General features: G+C 39.9%; 1 protein-coding gene across 2 annotated transcripts in view; it reads right to left on the minus strand.

Annotated features, from left to right (window-relative positions):
- Window positions 1-7,272: 7,272 nt before the first annotated feature.
- The window catches only part of LOC117662832 (E3 ubiquitin/ISG15 ligase TRIM25), a 29,591-nt gene continuing 16,826 nt past the window's right edge, over window positions 7,273-20,037 (minus strand). Inside the window, exons 5-9 of one of the 2 annotated variants that reach the window (XM_034412495.3) lie at window positions 18,727-18,789; window positions 16,643-16,720; window positions 14,876-14,902; window positions 12,615-12,734; window positions 7,273-11,062 (exon numbers count right to left, since the gene is read on the minus strand). In XM_034412495.3, the coding sequence (XP_034268386.2) occupies window positions 10,527-11,062; window positions 12,615-12,734; window positions 14,876-14,902; window positions 16,643-16,720; window positions 18,727-18,789 (824 nt within the window). In that variant the 3' untranslated portion in view covers window positions 7,273-10,526. The remainder of the gene's footprint in view (window positions 11,063-12,614; window positions 12,735-14,875; window positions 14,903-16,642; window positions 16,721-18,726; window positions 18,790-20,037) is intronic. The other variant, XM_087886948.1, reaches the window with a different exon arrangement.

Below are 20,037 nucleotides of genomic sequence, written 5' to 3' on the forward strand. Positions count from 1 at the left end.
AATATTTATTTTCCTCTTTTTCAGGTCATAATGCATTCTTAGTGCAGCTTTGCAGAATGTAAAACACTTAAAAATACAATCGCATGTGTCTCAGTTTATCAGCAATTGATTAATGGGGATGATTGATCCGTTGATCTTCACCATAGTAGCACTTTAAAGAGCACTCACAAGGAGTTGATTAAGGCAACAGCATTTCTTGATTCTCTCTTGATGTGTGATTGATTGATTGATTGATTGAATGTATGCATCAGCCATCTCACTAAGCAATTCTGAATAGTTGTTCCAAAAGATGGAGTGATAATTGACAGCAATGGTCTGCAATCAATCCAGAATCAATAGTCCAAAGGTAGAACATTTAGTTTTTTTATTTATTTAAACAAGGTAAATGCCATCCAACTTAATAGCAGTGATTCTGGCCAGTATACAAAGTTAAAAACAAACTAGTTGAGCTAAATATCTAAATCATAAAGTTCAAGGATACAAGCAATTCCAAGTTACAATCAAACATTAACTGTCAGATGCCATATCTTGGGCTTTTAGACATACACTATTACTCCAGGAGGGCCATGGTGGCTCAGTGGCTAAGATGCTGAGCTTGTTGAGCGAAAGGTTGCCAATTCAGCAGTTTGAATCCCTAGTACCACGTAACAGGGTGAGCTCCCGTTACTTGTCCCAGCTTCTGCCAACCTAGCAGTTTGAAAGCACATAAAACATGCAAGTAGAAAAATAGGGACCACCTTTGGTGGGAAGGTAACAGCGTTCCGTGTGCCCTTGGCGTTTAGTCATGCCGGCCACATGACCATGGAGACGTCTTCGGACAGCGCTGGCTCTTCAGCTTTGAAATGGAGATGAGCACCGCCCCCTAGAGTCGGGAACGACTAGCACATATGTGCGAGGGGGAACCTTTGCCTTTCATAACTACTCCAGCTATTGAACAATTCTGCATAGTATTGCTGAACTATATACCTCTAAAACTGGGAACTGAGCCAGTTCAGGGCATCACAAAGTTATGATTTTTTGCAAGGCATTGCTGGTAGGGAGTGTAGGAAGTACACCCCAAAAGGACAGTGCCAGAAACCTCACAGCACCAGAAACCTCAGAAAACAGTGCCAAGAGACTCAAGCCAGCCCTTCCCACTTTAAGAAAACCAAGAAGCACCAGCTCAAAATGGCTGTTACAAAAGAAACACTTAACTAGAGCCATTAAGATAAGGGGAATCAGGCTAAAAATAAACTCTCCAAGGTAAACCAAAACTCCTTTTTTCCTGCCCTCTGACAAGATTAACCCTAGGATAGGAAAGACAAAGGTCCTGGGACAGGATTAAGCCATTAAGGCAGGAAGACAGGATCCAGGGCAATCACTTTAACTAGAGGCACACAAATAAACCCATCAAGCTGCAAGAGCTTCAAAAGGGAATTAAGCATAAAAGGCTCAGAGTCACACCCCCAATCTGCTTGCAAGCCAGGAGCTGTGTCACTACTTTTCTTGCCTTCCTGAATTAAAGAACCCTGCTTTCTGGCAGCTGGCTTCTGTGTCATTTCTTCTCAGCATCGATGACCGCTTCCCAGCTGGGAACAAACTCAGGAAAATTTCTTCTAACAGGAGGGAGAAGAGCCAGGAAGAAAATATTAATCAGAGCAGAATGAAGAAATAAAAAAAAAAAACATAAGATAGATATACTCTTATATAAATGTTTAAAAGTGGATTACCATTTTAGTGCTCAAAGAGGAAAAATGGTTTATAAATGAAATAAAGACTTTTAAGGAAAAATAATTAAAGATTGGTGGATTGGCTATTGCTTGGTGGCAGAGCCCAGTTGCATGTAAATAATTTTTCACATTTATCCATAACTGTCTCCCCACCCTATTTTTTAAGAAACAGAGAAAAAAAAATCTGCTTTACAGTCAGAAAAGACTTGTTGATCAAAGCAATATTCTAACTTGCTTTATTACACTTTCCTGAATGAAACATATTCTGATCGCAAGTACCCTGGCATTTCTCTGCTGAAGTTGCTTGATCATTTCCTTTCTTCTCTTACTTTCTTGCAGAGGTCATCATGTTTTTTGGCTGGGGACTGAAATGATGGGAAATTTAACAGCTGCAACTGCTGATAGTGGGAAGCATGCGATTTATGATGAGGAATCAATGTTTGTTCCAAGAAGTGAAAATATCTGTGCATTAGAGCTTGCTTCTATTCATTTTATTACATGCAATTAAGAATGGAAATACATAGTGGAAATATAGTAGGAAAAGATGCTGAGGCCCCAGAAAGCCTGCAGAGAAGAGCAACAAAGATAATAAGGGATCTGGAGCAGAGGTATAGAAATTTGAATAAATAAATAAATAAATAAATAAATAAATAAATAAATAAAAGGTGGTTTTCAAAGATTTTTACCACCGGTTTGCCCCGCACATGCGCCTGGCCTTCCATACATGCACTTTGCTCACGCACACGCCTTCCACGCATGCACCCAGCCTCAAAAATGTGGCTAAATAGGACAGCATAGCGCCGGGGCGGGCCCACCTGAGATCTCTGAATTGGTACGAACCGGCTGAATACCACCAGTAATCTAGAGGCAACAAAGATAATAAGCGCTCTGGAGGCTAAATCATACAAGGACTGGTTGAGGGAATTGGGTCTGTCTAGCCTAGCAAAGAGAAGGGTTAGGGGTGTCATGATAACAGTCTTCCAATACCTGGGCTGCCAAAGGGAAGAGGAGGTCTATTCTCCATAGTAACTGAGGGCAGAACAAGAGGCAATGATTGGAAGCTCGCCAGAGGGAGATCCAATCTGGAAATAAAGAGGAATTTCCTGCAGTGACAACAGTTAATCAATGGGATAGCTATGGTTGCTCCATCACTGGAGGTTTTTAAGAGGAGATTGAACAACAATTTGATTGGCATGTTATAAGGTCTCCTGGTTTGGACAGAGGGTTGGGCTAGAAGACCTCTGAGGTGCCTCCCGGCCCTACGAGTCTATGAATGTTTGGACGTTGAATGAATTGGGAGGAGGGAGATAAATGCCTATAAACTCAGTAGGACTTTGAGTAGGCTTAATCTGACAAGATGATTCTGTCTTCCTTCTCTAACAAAGCCTCTTGATTTCAGAACCTCTTAAGACTTTCTCAATCTGCCAGAAAAGAAGAGGGGGCCAGGGGGCTGTAATATTAGCATTTCCCAGTGGCTAAGATGCTGAGCTTGTCGATCAAAAGGTCAGCAGTTCAGCGGTTCGAATCCCTAGTGCCACGTAACGGGGTGAGCTCCCGTTATTTGTCCCAGCTTTTGCCAATTTAGCAGTTCGAAAGCACATAAAAAATGCAAGTAGAAAAATAGGGACCATCTTTGGTGGGAAGGTAACAGCGTTCCGTGCACCTTTGGTGTTTAGTCATGCCGGCCACATGACCACAGAGACGTCTTCGGACAGCGCTGGCTCTTCTGGCTTTGAAACGGAGATGAGCACCGCCCCCTAGAGTTGGGAACGACTAGCACATATGTGCGAGGGGAACCTTTACTTTTTATTTTTCCTTTTAAAAACCTGAATCCTCACCCTTTGCTCCAGGACTAAGCAGATTGTGCCATACCAGAACTTAATGCAAGTAATGTCAGAGCTCTCCTTCTGTAGTGCAAACTTTCCCACCAGCCTTAAAAAAAGACAATCCATGGCAGGAACTCTGGCTTTAAAAAGAAAAAAGAAAAAAACTAGCCAGGATTATCAGATGAGCATTTTAGAAATGCACGGTTATCTGCTTAAATAGCATTCATCTTCAGGGTAACTGCCTGGCCTCTTTGTACAGCACTCACGGAGCCTTCCGTGGTGTAGAAACAGGTTGTCACACAATCAGCACTTTTTCCACTGTAGCTGAGCTACTAGAGGTTTCTCCGTGTTATCAGTTGCGTTGGCTTCATTTTTGGAAAAGGTATGAAAGCATCTTACTGCAGTCTTGATTTCCTCAGGTTTAATTCACATAATAAGGAACGTCACGGCAAAAAGGGCTCTCAGAGGGATTAGCAGGGTCTTTACTGAGACATGTCTCTTGGTTTATCAATATTCATACTACATGCTACAGCACTTAGCTTTATTTCTAAAGGAGCTAGAACATGATGTTTCTGAAATATTTAATCTAAGCTTGGATTTAAAGGCCTCATGCAAACAAGCTGTAGACTTGCTGTAGACTTTTAAATGCAAGCCACGTGCTAGACTAGAGGGACAGAAAACAGATAAGAATTGTAGAAACTAATCATTTCATTACACAGAGTGTCAGTACACTCACATGCCTCCTAGTTGGCTTGCAAGGCAGTCTAGAGTAGCAATCCTAGCTTGTATAGAGCATGCGAATACTATTAAAATGGGCATATTGCTGTATAGTACTGGTGACCTACTGACCAGTGCTGTTCTTTGGGGCAGCGCATGTCACAAATGTGAGTAAGGCTGGTAATCTACTTCGTGGTTTTTTTCAAAGTGTTATGTTTTTTCAAAGGCCTGGAAACTAAAACCTACGAAGAACGGCTGCAGGATTTGAGTTTGGCTAGTCTAAAGAAAAGAAGAGTTAGGGGTGACATGATAGCAGTATTCCAGTATTTGAGGGGCTGCCACAAAGAAGAGGTCAAATTATTCTACAAAGCACCAGAGGGCAGGACAAGAAGCAATGGTTGGAAACTAACCAGAGAGAGAAGCAACCTGGAATTAAGGAGAAACTTCCTAACAGTGAGGACAATTAACCAGTGGAACAGCTGGCCTTCAGAAATTGTGGGCGCTCCGTCACTGGTTTTTAAGAAGAGACTAGATAGTCACTTATCTGAAATGGTATAGGTTCTGCTGCTTGAGCAGAGGGCTGGACTAGAAGGCCTCCAAGGTCTCTTCCAGCTCATTCTATTCTCAAGGTATTCTGAATGTATGTGAAAGCCTTGATTGACCAAACCTACAATGGATGAGAAATCAATATATCCATGGGCCTTTCCGGTTACTACTTCTTTTCTGTACCCAGGATAACATCCCAAAAGGAAATAATTTGATGCATCTGTACGTATGTATTTAACTGTTATCTTATAGCATTTCAACTTTATTTATATTATATATTTATCCCATATATTTATCTCTTCTCTTTTTAGATACAAAGGGAACAGAAGTTGACAAATTCCTGCAGCAACTTCATAACGACAATATGCTTTCTTCTATTTATGCAGGTAGCAGAGAGGTCACATCACCTTCTACATAAAAATATCTTTTTTAAAAAAGTTTTTTTTTATTAAATAAACATTAAAAACATTGAACACCGTGTGACCATCCTGGTTTTGTCATTTCCATACATATTTTTACCATAGCAAATATAATTACTATTTATCATACATTGCTACTATGTTTTTTATAAACATATCCCTTGTCCTCATTTGTATATTTATCTAAATATTGTCCATTTTCAGTTCTACAGACCCTAAATCTTTTCTGCTCTGACTCCTTTTCTTCCTTTCCAACCATTGGCGCAGTGCAGTACTGCAGGCTACTTCAGCTGACTGCTAGCTGCAGTTCAGCAGTTCAAATCTCACCAGCTCAAGGTTGACTCAGCCTTCCATCCTTCCGAGGTGGGTAAAATGAGTACCCAGATTGTTGGGGGCAACAGGCTCTGTAAACTGCTTAGAGAAGGCTCTAAAAATATAATCATCTTGATAATCTTGTAAACAATAATATAAAATAAGCAGATGTCCTAAAGTTGTACTGTAGATCAATGTGGTTTAATATTTTCATCACCCTATACTATAGGGCGGAGAGAGGCTCTGGAGGCTGGGGACAGCAAAAAAGTCACTTCCTGTCCCACCGGGAGTTGGGAAATGGGCCTTTTTAGGCCTCCGGAGGGCCTCCAAGGGACTGGGAAAGGCTGTTTTCGCCATCCCCAGATGCATAGAGGATCTGGAGCCAGGTGAGAAAGAAAAACGGGCCTTCCCCACCACCCCCAGGCCCTCCGGAGGCAGGAAACAGCCTGTTTGCCTACTTCTGGTGGGCCCAGAAGGCCCGAAAATCAGCTGGCCGGCATGTGCATGCATGCTAGAGCTGACCTAGTATGCCCACTGATATGGCTACGCATGCCACCTGTAGCACGTGTGCCATAGATTCGCCATCACGGCCCTATAGAAACAAGTAGTAAAAGGGTTTTGCTTTGTTTCATTTAAATGAGTAGATATAGAAAATGGATTTATTTTCTCCCATCTCCTTTCTTCCTGCCTAATCTACATACTGATCCATGGGAATATAATACAGTGTGAACTGGCATCTACGGTATATCATACTACTTTCCAGAATCTGCCTCATTGGATTCAAGAGTTTTTAAAAAGGAAGTAAGCATTTTGCAAACCAAGCACTGGTATAGTTTGACTAATGCAACTGGGGCCCCCATTAGTCCATAGGCATTTCCTCCCAAAAATACTATTTATTCATTCAATTTAAATCCCACAGGGCTCTTGACAGCTGACAATTTTGTGTACACAAATACCCATCATTTGAAACAAGAACCCACTTGGAGTTCCCTAACAAAAAACATTTTATAGGAAATGGCTTAAAGCAGATCAATTATGGCATTTCTAATAGGATTGCTTAGCTTCTTGGGGTGCAACCATATAGGAATTTTTGAATCATGTTGGAATCATGAATCCCTATGGACAGTGTGTAAATGTAATCAACCAATAAATGTATTAATTTCAGTTTGTGAATCCTATTCAGCCAAGGATTTTCAAACTCAGTTAACTGGGGTATCTTTTTTATTTTAATGACGATTCCTCCTTTTCACAGCCTTTGGGGTGGGAGTTATTCATAGAATTGCCTATATTTTATGTAAATGGATGGTTACACTGTAAAAGAATATAGATAAATATGTCTCCCACACAAAGTCCATTAAGGAGGTCAACCACAGCCCTGATGCGGCCCTCAATGAAATTGAGTTTGATACCCCTGGGCTAGATGATTTTGAAAGACAAAGATGGTTCCCAAATAGGCAGCAAAGATTGGGAATCTGTTTTTTGAAGGGTTTAAACTTCTTTGGCTGGAGATTTTTGCTTCTGTGCTTTACTTGAATCCTAGAAAGGTTTATTTGGGGGAAACTTGCTTGGAATGAAAGCTTTAGCTCCTAAATTGCTGCGACATGTTTATTTTCATGTGCACTTTACTGGGTTCAATTCCTTTCAACTACATAAATATATTTTGGAATGTCCCTTTTCATTCGTGGAAACCTTTCTACGCAGAAGCAGGAGGTTTGAGTTTAGCAGAAAAACCACTCCATGATAAACCATGATAAACTTTATTTTAATTTAACAAGTACTTATTCATTAAAAGGCCAGGCAATGAGGTTCATCACATTATATTTTGATAGTTAGGGAGACAACAGTCCGATTCTTAATTAAGCAAGGTAAAGACTTCAGCAGAAATCATAACAGCTTCACTATCTTGAGATTTTGAGGCTACTATTTGTTAATGCAAACTACAAAAGTTTTTTTTTTCTTACAGCGCAAAATAAAAACACAAACTGCCTCACAAATCTGTATATGTTATTGTCAAGGTAACACACCATAATATAGCAAGCTGAACAACTTTTCTGCAAAGGTCCCATAGAAACTGTTTCCCAAAAGTTTTGTTATTGCCAAAATTGCTTGTGATACATCTCCTGTATCTCCAAAAAGCTTAGCAAAAAATATTAAGCCACAGGCTACATAACGAGAGTTAATGATGTAATAATACAAATATGACCACTGGAGATACAGAACCAAACAACACACAATTTCAAAGCGAAAGCATGAGATTTGGCTATCTTCTGTTAAAACCAGGTGAAAATAATATGCTTCACTATGCTTCGATCCTACCCACTGACATTATCTCAAGAGCTGACTTGCCATAAGATAAAACATTATTTGGGCCTGATCTGAAAGAAGCCTTGTTTGTAATATAAGAAACAAAGGCTAAGAATCAACTTTTAGCCAAAGGACAGTATTGTGCCTGGATATTGTTTCTTTGTTTTTAAAAAAATAAAATAAACTATGTAAAGAGATTCTTGAAGAGTCCCAGAGATAGTTCAAGATCAATTAGGTGATTCCAATATAATCATTAAGACTTCAATATTAATTAGAGTCACCTACTGTAACCACAATCTAAAGACATTTAGATACCAGCAAAGACACCACAGTGGATGCTATCCACACGGAATTTGGATAACAAGAGGCTGGATACATGCTGCCTTAGGATTTGTGTTTTTTTAAAAAAAAATTACAAATATGTCTAAATCTAAGTGTTGATGTTAAAAGACTGCTTCATTGATACTTCCTATGGGAGCACACACTCTCAAGAACAACACAAAAGCCAGGAAGCTCATTTTCATGAAGAAAAACATGCAACTATGGAAGACTCTGAGGGACAATTCTAGTATACACACATTCCCTTCAAGAAAGGTGTTACATTGCAGAGGAAACCACAGGTTCTCATGCCATTTTTTTTCCATCTTCTTAAAGCCATGATCTCAATATAGGTTGTCTTTCTTTCATGGAACTCTTCTGTTCTTATTTTTACTTCGTACCTTGTATCACTACTTAGCCTTTTTTCCCATGTTACCTTAAGGAATGGATAATGCTCATTTTATTTTTTGCAGTGGTCCATTCCACTTCAGTAACTTCCAGAGCACCTTTTTCCTAATGCCGCCGTAATTTAACTTTTAGAACATTTCTCAAAATCAAGTAATACGGCATAAAACACAGAAAACAAGTGGTGTCCTGGGACTGGGTCCTTTACTCGATCATAAACCTACAATTGAATCAGAATGCTAGTCAGACTGTTCTTTTATCTCAAATTATGTCCTGCAAAAATCTAAATTTGCCAAAACTGTAGTTTACTTCTATCATATGGACACTTCCTTCCACTTTTTAGCAGAAGTACTTCTGAAAGCTGACAGCACCATAAGCCACTACATTCGTGTTATGGATTCTTCTAATGCCAATTAGAATACCTCTAATGAATGAGGAAGCTTAGCAAAGTACTCAATGGCTTAGATGTACAATTCTCAGAACCATGTGCCACTAGGTGCCTCCCCTGTCCCAGGATGAAAATGATCAGAAGTCTAAAACTGGGTTTCCTAAACCATTCACTTCCAATTTCTGTGGATCGTCCCAGTCTACTGCTCATTTTTAAAAAAGAAAACAGAAGACATACTGAAGTTGAAATGCCAGCTGGGAAGCTTGCAGACAGAAATTAAAGATGGCACCCTGAATGGTTTTGTACACTTAATGGAAGTCCTTTAAATGATCTTCAACGCTTGGTTCCACAGCCAAATGTGATCAAAGACTATGCTCAGTGAATAGCATGCAGGAAATTAGAGTAATCTAATTACCTCAAGCAGTGGCAAGCGGAACAAAGTCTAAAAGATTAGATGCAGACATTATACCTAATCTTCCACTAGAACATCATTGTGAAGGTAACATCATTGTGAAGGTACATAGCCCTTCCAGGAACAGGAACGTCATCATCTTAATCAACTTTGATCAAAGAACTATGTTCAACATGGATAGATGGGTTAAGCAGATGACAATCTTTTTTTAACCACTTCCTTTCGGCAAGCATGGCCAAGGATATTCATGGCCTAACTTGCCTGAAGAACATTGTCCAAAGCTATTGGACAGCTCTTGAGGAACGTATAATTAAGTACATAGTTTAAGTACATATAATTTTGAAGAACTGTTTTATCAGATGGCACAAAATGGCCTGTCCGACATATTCAGAGCATCTGAAAAGAGGGTAGCAAGGAAAAGAAATCCATGGAACAGGGTCTTAAAAAGGAGCTCCAGGAATGAAAATACTGTCTTTTTATTATCACTTTTTCTCCAAGCAGCACTAGCAAAGTACCACTTTCCCCTCTTTCCATGGTGTTTGGAAGAAGAATGAAAAAAATTCATCGTCTCCCAGCCCAGCCTTGTTTTCAGTCATCTGAAAAACAAGACCTTTAGAGCTCACTGTTCATACAGCCAAATGTGGTAGCAAATTCTATGCAGGTTAAGAGAACACCCCTGAAATTTTCACCCCATGGGAAGTGAGCAGTGCTCACCCCAAAGAGAAGGTAATCAAAGCTGTGAACAGTGCAGCCTATATAGAAATTAACAACTGGGTCACTGAAAATGCATGAGTTTTATTTTGTGCATTTCTTATTCTATAATAGAGCATGAGATGAAATGAAGGAAGCTTCTGTTCCAAGACAACCTTTATATACCTATATCCCATTATGGCTTAGACCTCAGAGATATGAGGCAAACAGTAAGCCTGATAGATTCGTCCACTAAAAACCCTCTAGGCAAGTTTCCCCATTGAGTTTGCCAAGGATCTCTGTTAGTGGACTGAAATATTGATCAAATAACCCCAGAATTTTCCAAAAAGCAAGCACAAGAGCTTAAAATTTAAAAACATTTTTGTAACTTAATTCAAAAGGAAAACCTGTGGAAAGGCAACATCATAACATGTAGGTGCATGTTTTCGTGAGGGCACCAAAGCCATTCTGCAAAGCCTGTTATGACTTCAGCGGGCAGAGTGAAATGGTGGCTCCATTAGAAAACACCCAGAATGCAAAATAGACAGCTTCCGCGAATTCTATTTTGAATTTATAAAGCGGGAAGTTTTTTTTCTCAGTGACACCAAAGAAAATAACAAAACCCCCATCATAATTTAGAAGGACACCAATCTTCGTTGCTTTGTTGCTGGGCAGAGATGTGTCTTTATCATTGTGCCAAGCTGAGACTTTATTGTTGACCCATTCAATGCACCAGGAGCTATTATTGCGTCCTAGGCGGCTTTTCGGCCCGTTTCTTGGGATGCTACCATAACAGATGCCGACAGCACAGAAGTTGTTGTTGTCCAGGTCAACTTCCCAGTAATGGATTCCTTTCTTGAAACATTGGAAAGAAAGCACTTGGGAGAAGCTTAAAAATCGCTGAGGGTGCGGTTTGTAATCCTGTATCATTTCCGTGACGGACATCTTGGTACATTTCTCCAGTAATACGATATTCTTATGAGCACTGTGGCGATCCAGAGTAAAGTGTGTAGCAACTGGGAATAAACACAATCAGAAGAGAAATCAGAAAACAGCAAGAAACCTGGAAAAGAGTGGTAGTCATGAACATATTGTTGCTAAAGTTTATAAATTGTTATTCAACTTGAATTTGGAGAATGAATATGTAAAGCACTGCATGATTCAGTGGGCAAGGAACTTTGGATATAATGTCATGCTTGAACAGTGGGAGAATATGTGGATGAAAGGTTTAAAATTTACAATAAATTAAAACTTAAAAGAATTTTTTTATAAGACAATGTATCACTGGTATTTAACACCAGATAAGTTGTCAAGAACGTACAAAGGTATTTCAGATGAATGTTGGAAACGTAAAAGTAAAGAAGGGACCTTTTATCGCTTATGGTGGACATGTGAGACAAAGCAAAGAAATCATTGGAGTAGGATTCATATCTTAATACAGAAGATTCTCAAAGTGAATATGAAGATAAAACCAGAAACTTTTGTTTTGGGTTTATTCATCCTAAATAACTTAGTGACATCAAAAACATTTTCCCGTTCATGTCTAGCTCCAGATCATTTATCAACAAGATAAAAAGGAAGGATCTTGAGACCATTTCCTTCATTTGAGAACTCTTATTATATTTCTGATGCTATAAGTAGTTATGGATACATAAGAGCTATCCACTAAAACCACAGTCATAATAAAGGGAGTTTTCGACCTATGACCATAATGGAGCCCAAACTTTCTGTTGCTAAGTGAAAAGTTGTTCCGTGAGTTTTGCCCCCCTTTACATTCTTTTTTGCCACAGCTGTTAAGTGAATCACTGGCTGCAGCTGTTAAGTTAGTAATATGGTTGCTAAGTGAATCTGGTTTCCCCATTGATTTTGTTTATCAGAAAATTGCAAAAGGTGATCATGTGATTCTGGGACATTGCAATTGTTATAAATGAGTTAATTGTCAAGCATCTGAATTTTGATCACATGACCATGGTGATGCTGCAATGGTCTTAGTGTGAAAAATGGTCGTAAGTCACTTTTTTCAGTGCCTTGTAACTTTGAATGGTCACTAAATGAAATGTTGTAAATGAAGTAATCCCAAAGCAATGTCATTTTAAAAGTCCAATCAGCAGTGACTTCTCAAGTCAATGCCATCAATATAAGTTGACATTCAATGAACCTTTTAAATATTAGAAGAAAGGACTTATTACTATTTCTTCTGCAAATTATTCTTTTTCAACATAGTGTAGCCTTACTGATTTATTTAAAGAAATAGGCCAGCAGTCAGAAACATATGTTTTCTACGAAAACATGACTGGTGAGATTATAATGGTGTGCTAATTTTGGAGGGTATTTTTTGATTTTATCAGTCTTAAAAGGTGAAAGCCTTAACCTTCCACCTGACCTTCAACCTTAACTGGTTAAAGTTTGGAGCAACCCACTATGAAGCTAGAGGCCTATCATTTTATATCCTCTATTTTATGCTGCATGGTTTTGTTTTAGTAATGTTTTCTCAGAACGAATGTTAGCCATAATTATTAATATTACTGTTCCATCATTTCCAAAATTTACACCACACTAATTACTTACATTTGAGAAGCTCCTCTCTTGGTTTTGTTAAAAAAGCATCCAAAGTTGTTGTTTCACTCTTTGTCTCAGCTGCAGCTTTGTCTTTGCTGCAGCTTTGTGCTCTCCGCTTGGGACTTTCCGCTATAGTTACCAAACAAGATAAAAAGATACACCTTTTCAAACTCATTCAAACTTATTAAGCATATTGCATTGAAAAGAGAAGACTGACAAGTTTTATACTACAAGACATGCAAAAATTCATACTAGTTGTTGACATATAGTTTTAGTTCACTGTTCCATATGTGGTTGACATTTAGTTTTGATTACATGCGATTTAATCCGGTGGGTAAACCCATCAGCAAACCAGAAGCAGCTCTAGACATGAGTTATTGTATATGTGCCTAACAGAGAATAAACTCCATTTTGTTTCCTAGTCTGCAAAAAAAAAAAACCAATCAGAGAGCACCAAGGGCCCCATGGTTCAGAACAATCTGTCCTCCATTTTGTCCCCCACTGTCATGTCAATTGGTGGAATAGTTTCTAATTCGAGCACCAAGGACCTCACAGTTTAATCCTGAGCAACAAACATCCTCTTCTGTTGTTATTCTGTACCAGCCGCTGAATATAACCTACACTCAAGCTCCTTTCAGATCTGGTGGTCAATAGCATTTCAGGAGTGGAGGTCTCCTCCCTTCTGCTTCCATTTGCTCTGCATATCTCCATGGCCACAAAGTTGTGGTAAGAGATTTTGCATTTACCCATCAGACAATCCAAGATTTTAAAGAGCTGGCAGTAGAGGACAGCCTTAGAATGATGAAACGTACAAGACTCTAGCTTTCTAGAGCGGAGATGGCGCAGTGGTTAAAGTGCAGTACTGCAGGCTACTTCAGCTGACTGCTAGTTGCAGTTCAGCAGTTCAAATCTCACCAGGCTTAAGGTTGACTCAGCCTTCCATCCTTCCGAGGTCGGTAAAATGAGGACCCGGATTGTTGGGGGCAATATGCTGACTCTGTAAACTGCTTAGAGAGGGCTGTAAAGCACTATGAAGCAGTATATAAGTCTAAGTGCTATTGCTATTGCTATTTCTAAAGCTCGGAATTCTAAATTATGGATTTCTAGAAGAATCCTGTTTAAAGGAAAGCAGAGGTAGGGTTGCAACGATCATTATTAGAAGCCAGAACTATAGTGTATGAAAATTTCCTGCTAAAAAGTAGTAAACATACACAATGGTCCTAAGTGAAGTCACTTTTGCCTATTGTTCGTGACAACACAGCTAATCTTTCCAACAAGAATGCTTTTTAAAAGACTTCTTTTTAAAAGACTTTTTCTGTTGATCTCAACAATTCTATCTAACCTCAATTCAACTAAGTCCGTGAACTTAAGTTTTCTTAGCTTTAACATTCTCCTGGGAAGCTTGCAGTAAGCATTTACCATTATTAACTAGTTTGTTTCAGCACTAATCTCACTAGAACTCATTAGGCGCTGTGGTGATGCAGTAGTTAGAATGCAGTATTGCAGGCTAATTCTGCTGACTGCCAGCAGTTCGATCCTGACTGGCTCAAGGTTGACTCAGCCTTCCATCCTTTTGAGGTTGGTAAAATGAGGAGCCAGATTGTTGGGGGCAATAGGCTGACTCTGTAAACGGCTTAAGAGAGGGCTGTAGGGCACTGTGAAGCGGTATATAAGTCAAAGTGCCATTGCTATTGTTAGATCTCTTGCCCTGTGGAATGAAAGAGATTGAGGGGGAATACAAAAATATAGCATTTTCTCTAGAAACTGGAGATCGTTTGCAAGAAACCAATAACTTAACATCCGTAAAGAAGAGATGGTGAGAGAAATATTCATTAGCAGCCTTTACACCTAGGCCGCTAATAAATATTTGTGATTTTAAGAAGGCCTACGTAACCATTACTCCCTTAAAGTTTTAGAATGCTGTTTTGAGATGCACTGCATTTCCAAAAGCTGAGAATCCAAATACATCAGACTAAAACTTGCTACTGAAAATGTACGGAGTACATTAAATTGGTAGACACAACTGAAAGCGCAGAGGTAGCAAACGAACGCATCTAATTGTACAAAGAAAAAGTATTTGCATAGGGTTCAAGCCACAGGTGCAATTTTCTCATGACCAGACCACAGCACAATTATTTCTACTCCATGCCAATAAATGCCCGGTTGAATTTTTCTGAGATTTCAGCAGAGGCAGCTATTCCTCAAATTTTAATTAGTGGAGTTCATTGGCAGGCAGAAAGTCACAAGTTTGGTTAAAAGACTGAACTTACAGCGCTTGGCAGGCCGACTTCTCTGTCCTGAAAAGAAAAAGATGCGTCCAATTTAGTTATTTGCGAACAAGACAAACAACTCTCTCCAAATGGGCAAGCAAGAGATCCTTTGGTTAGCTCTTATTAGGATTTATTGAAGTTTTAAAAAGCGTTACCAATTTGAACTTGATTATCCCAATAATTTGTTTTAGCTATGTGAAAATTACCACTACCACACCAGTAAATTTACTTAAATTTCAACATGATTACTGAAGCAAAAAATCAAATGCTATATAAATGAAATGATTATTTGGAATGCATAAATAGTAGAAAGCAGAGATCCAATAATAAGCTAAGACTTTTGTAAAAATAGAGAGGCCAGAATCAAGTCAAAAGCCAGCTCAAGAGATTTTGCAACAAGGGGAAAAGAAGTTTTTTTGGGGAAAAAAAGCAGTTTAGATTATCCTTAGTTATACCAGTGGCATCTACATCATTCCCCTGGAAAAGAAGAATGCCAGTCAATTTTGGCACATTTGCCACAAGTGCAAGCAGAGCCCAGTTTTATTCCAAGTTCATTTTTAGTTTTCCATGCAAGCTAGGATTTCTATGTAATCTTGAGACTTGTGAGGTAACACAATTATTACCTGCATCCCACCAATTCTGGATACCTATAGAATGAGCAAAGATTTGATATGAAATGAATTACAATATATTACAGCATGCGTAGTGATGTTAACAGGAAGTACTGTATGAAAAAAAATTAGGTGAAGAAAGCTATGAGGTGAGACAAATTGTGTATTAGGGAACATTAGCTGCAAAACATGGAGAAGAACAGAGAAACAAAGGACAGTTGCAAAAATACAATCAGCAATAGAGAGGAACAGTTAAGATTAAGAGGACGAACGAAAACACTTTGCTGAATCATGTAAGCAAAGTGTTTTGAAAAGAGATGAAAAGGACTGGAAAACAGCTTCTACCCAAGTGAATGGAATTAAAAATAAATGTGATAAAAATATTAGGGATGAAACTAAAACAAAAGAGATCTGCATACAGCAAGGTGTGAAGGAATGATACTGAAATATGTGTGTGTGTGTGTGTGTGTGTTAGAATTGGACAAATGTTGAAAAGGACATCAATTTGGTTTCTTTTGGCTTTAACAACATGTTCCATTTTGAATTACTTCGGATAGGTAAGTGGCCATATTAATTGATAAATATCAAAGGGTAAATAACTTGTGTGATAAAACATATGTGTCAGGTTACAATGAAGTGATCCAAAATCCTAACTGAGCTTGACTGCTTTTGGGAGAGTTGCGGATAGTTTAGACCTGGAGTGTCAAACTTGCGACAACACATTGCCGTCACATGATGTTTCTCGACATTTTTCCCATTTGTAGAGCTGGGGTGGGTGTGGCCTATGCGTGATGCATCTGGCCCGTGGGCTGTGAGTTTGACACCCCTGGTCTAGATTGTCTCATAGGATTGTGGAGAAGAATCAAGGGATGGAGGATTATCATAAGTCACAAAATGCCCAGTACTCATCACTAGCTGCTGTTTTATCTCATGCAATGGTTGTAATGATACATAAAGTTCCAACTCTTCCAACATTTAATGGACCAATGAGGGAAGCTCCTTCTGTCCTTTTCTTCCTTACGAGAAAGCTAAAGAACAGCGTCCTTCAGACAGAAAGCTAAATGCTCCACCAGAGACTCCTACCACCTGCTCTGATCTCAAAAACTCCACCATGTGCAAAGAATATCTATCACTATGATTTGCTCTAAATACTCACTAGTTTTTCCTGCAGCTGCTGGGCATACCTCTTCCACCATGGGCGTCTTCAATGGGAGTACAAAAGTGCCAGGATTACCTAAAGGAACATAAACAAAGACATAAGCCAGGAATCTTGTCAAAAGGATCCCTCTGAGGAGGCAGGTAAGAAGGGAACAAGGAACAAAGGAGAAATGTTGCCAGAAGCAGAGGACTGCTGAGCACAAGGTAATTCCATCAATCTCATTACTGGAGTTGTGGATCAACAAACCAAGGTATTTGGGGGATAGAAGGGGTCCTCTATCTAGTTTGTGGCAGCTTAGTTGAGAAGGATGTGGTAAATGGGGATGACTTGAGTATGAGAGTGAGAAAATGTACACGACAACCAATAAAATTCTCTCCGCACTTTAAATTCATTGGGTCTCTGTGAATTCCAGAACTTGATGTTCCTTAGGATTTCACTCATTTGAAAGTGATCCTTGTGTTATTATTTCTCTGCTCTACTAGACTAGGTGTGCCTTGTATGCCCGAGCAGGCCCTATCTGGAAAACATAGGTAGAGAGTTAGGGGGGCTTACAAGATCTCAACAAAGTGTATGTGTGCAAACACCTCGAAAGAGTCTGACAGAGAATCTCTCCCCCTTTGAAGGAACTTCTTCCTCTATAGCTCTCAGCCCTGAAGCCATTTTCCCTGGCACCTTCAGGGCTGCCACAGCAGAGATTGAGTCGAGCTGTGGGAATGGGGAGATAGAGACAACTGGGGAATTGTAGCCAAAATAACATTCTTTCCTCTGAGAACCAAGGACTTTCTCACCAGGTGCAAGCAGGTGGGATCTGAGACCAATTGACCCTTGGACTGTGACCTGATTGGACCATGTGATGGATTGCATGGGCAGGGGAAAGAAAACTTTACTTTTAACTGGGGGGGAACCCTAGGGGAGAGGGGCTTTCACAGATGTGCCAATATGACATGCCTAATAAGTCTATACTTTGAGGAATATGCCTGCCTTGGAGTTTTGATTCTGTTGGGTGTGTTACTTGGAATCCTGACACTATCCTCTTTAAAGGTAAAGGTTTCCCTGTCCAGTGGTCTCTGACTCTAGGAGGCAAGCTAATGTATGTTTCCTCACCGAGGGAGCCAGAGTTGTCCAAAGACATTTCCGTGGTCATGTGGCCAAGCATGACTCTACGCAGAGGTGCAAAGAACACTGTTACTTTCCCACGAAAGTGGTACCTATTTATCTACTCACATTTGCATGCTTTTAAACTGCTAAGTGGGCAGGAGCTGGGGCAAGTAATAGGAGCTCACGCCCATGACATGGCGCTAGGATCTCGAACCCGGGCTGTCAGCTTTCCATCTGACAAGCTCACATCTTTAACCACTGGGTCATCACACCCCTTAGAGCCCTTTTAGAAAAGCATAAATCATCTTATACAGCACCCCAAATGGCTCTCTCTCTCCCTCCCTCTCCCCCTCCCCTTCTGTTGAACAGCATTTGCGAGACTGAAAAAAACCTGCAAGGGACGACAGGTAGCAGAACTGAAGAAGTGTACAGTGTAACTTTGCTTTCATAAGACCACTTAATATGTCTGCAGAGAAACGTACAGGTAGTCCTCGACTTACAATCACAATTGATCCCAAAATTTCTGTGGTTAAGCAAGACATTTGCTAAGTGAATTTTGCCCCATTTCTTGCCACAGCTGTTACGTGAACTCAGCAGTTGCTAAGTTGTTTTAACAGGGCTGTGAAGTGAACGTGGCTTCCCCATTGATTTTGCTTGTCAGAAAGTCGGAAAAGGTGATCACATGACCTTGAGACACAGCAATGGTCATCAGTATGAGACAGTTGTCAAGCATCCGAATTTTGATCACGTGACCATAGGGATGCCACAAAGGTCTTAAGTGTGAAAAACGATCCCTTTTTTCCAGTGCCGTTGTAACTTTGAACGGTCATTAAATGAACTGTTGTAAGTTGAGGACTACCTGTACTGGCTCTAGTAAAGACAGTTGTACTTGTCAAACTGCCTTTATAGGAGCCAATACAGGTAGTCCTCAACTTACAACAGTGTGTGTGTGTGTGTGTGTGTGTGTGTGAGATCTCACTTACTAGATCTAAATTCTCTTGGTTGTAATATGGGAGTTTCTGATTTCGGTTTCCACTGTGGCCCTTCTGAAGGAAAAAAGATAAATGAGGTGAATATAAGTAAACCAAAAAAATCATGGTAGGGTCAGCATGGAATTGTCCTGTTCCAATACTTTAAACAGGTTTATGGGTAACCTTTGGGATTCTTCTGACTTATCTGGGACAAAAGAATTCCTTTTATGCACAGAGGAAACAAAGCCCCAAAAGGGCTCCCCTCCTTCTGGGCAACAGAGACTGAATGATGACTTCTGTCAATTCCCCCCTTCCTCCAACATCCCCCATGCAATCCCAGAAAGCATCTAGATTCTTCTGGAGCAAAATGTTCAACTCTTTACTTTCACTCCACCCATGACTGTCTCTAACTATGGTCACCCACCTGCATCTTCCTTAGCTGACATTTGTCTATGGAGATTCTCTCAGTCGTCCAGGTCGTGGTTGTCCCAAAGGTGCTTTTTCAAAAGGCAACTGGACTTTCTGGTTTTTCCTCGAGGATGTCTCACTTCTCATCTAAGAAGCTTCCTCAGTCAGAACTGAAGAAGCTTCTTGGATGAGAAGCGAAACCTCTTCAAGGCAAAACAAAATCTTTTGAAAAAGCACCTTTCGGATAGCGGACATTTCTTTCATTTCTTTCCTCATTTAATGGAACTAAGCTTTATTTATACTCTCTTTAGTTAAGTTGAGATCTCATCCTGAGGTTGGTTGGTTTATTCTTGTCAGAAGCAACACAATTAAAATAAGGCATACTCTATGATATAAAATTCAAAATATAAAGTACAAGATTAAAATATGTAGAGGTTAAACAGATTTCGCCCATCAACTGGCAACGTTATTCTGAAGTTTATGGCGGTGCACACAACAGACCCATCTCCAAATTTTATCTCTACTACTGCTACTCTTGGTACCCCAGAGGGGAGGGGAGGATTTCATTGCACTACTGGGATGGCTGGTACTCTAGCCTGGGAACTTTTTACTCCAATGGATAAAACTAACATTTGCACAGTGTGTCTAAAGTTACATGGGGGGGTCCAGAGCCACATTCATTGATCACTTTAAGATGGTATGAAGTAAAGAGGTATTTTTCAGAACTACTCTGCACCATGTTTGTGTGCTCACCCCACACATTCCTTCTCCCCATGTGACATTTTTCACACTTATGACCATCGCAGCATCCCCATGGTCATGTGATTTACATTCAGATGCTTGGTTCATAACTGGTTCATACTTATGACGGTTGCAGTGTCCCAGGGTCACATGATCCCCTTTTGTGACCTTATG

This window comes from Pantherophis guttatus, chromosome 2 (genome assembly GCF_059756535.1).
Source record: "Pantherophis guttatus breed Tessera chromosome 2, ASM5975653v1, whole genome shotgun sequence".
Taxonomy (NCBI): domain Eukaryota; kingdom Metazoa; phylum Chordata; class Lepidosauria; order Squamata; family Colubridae; genus Pantherophis; species Pantherophis guttatus.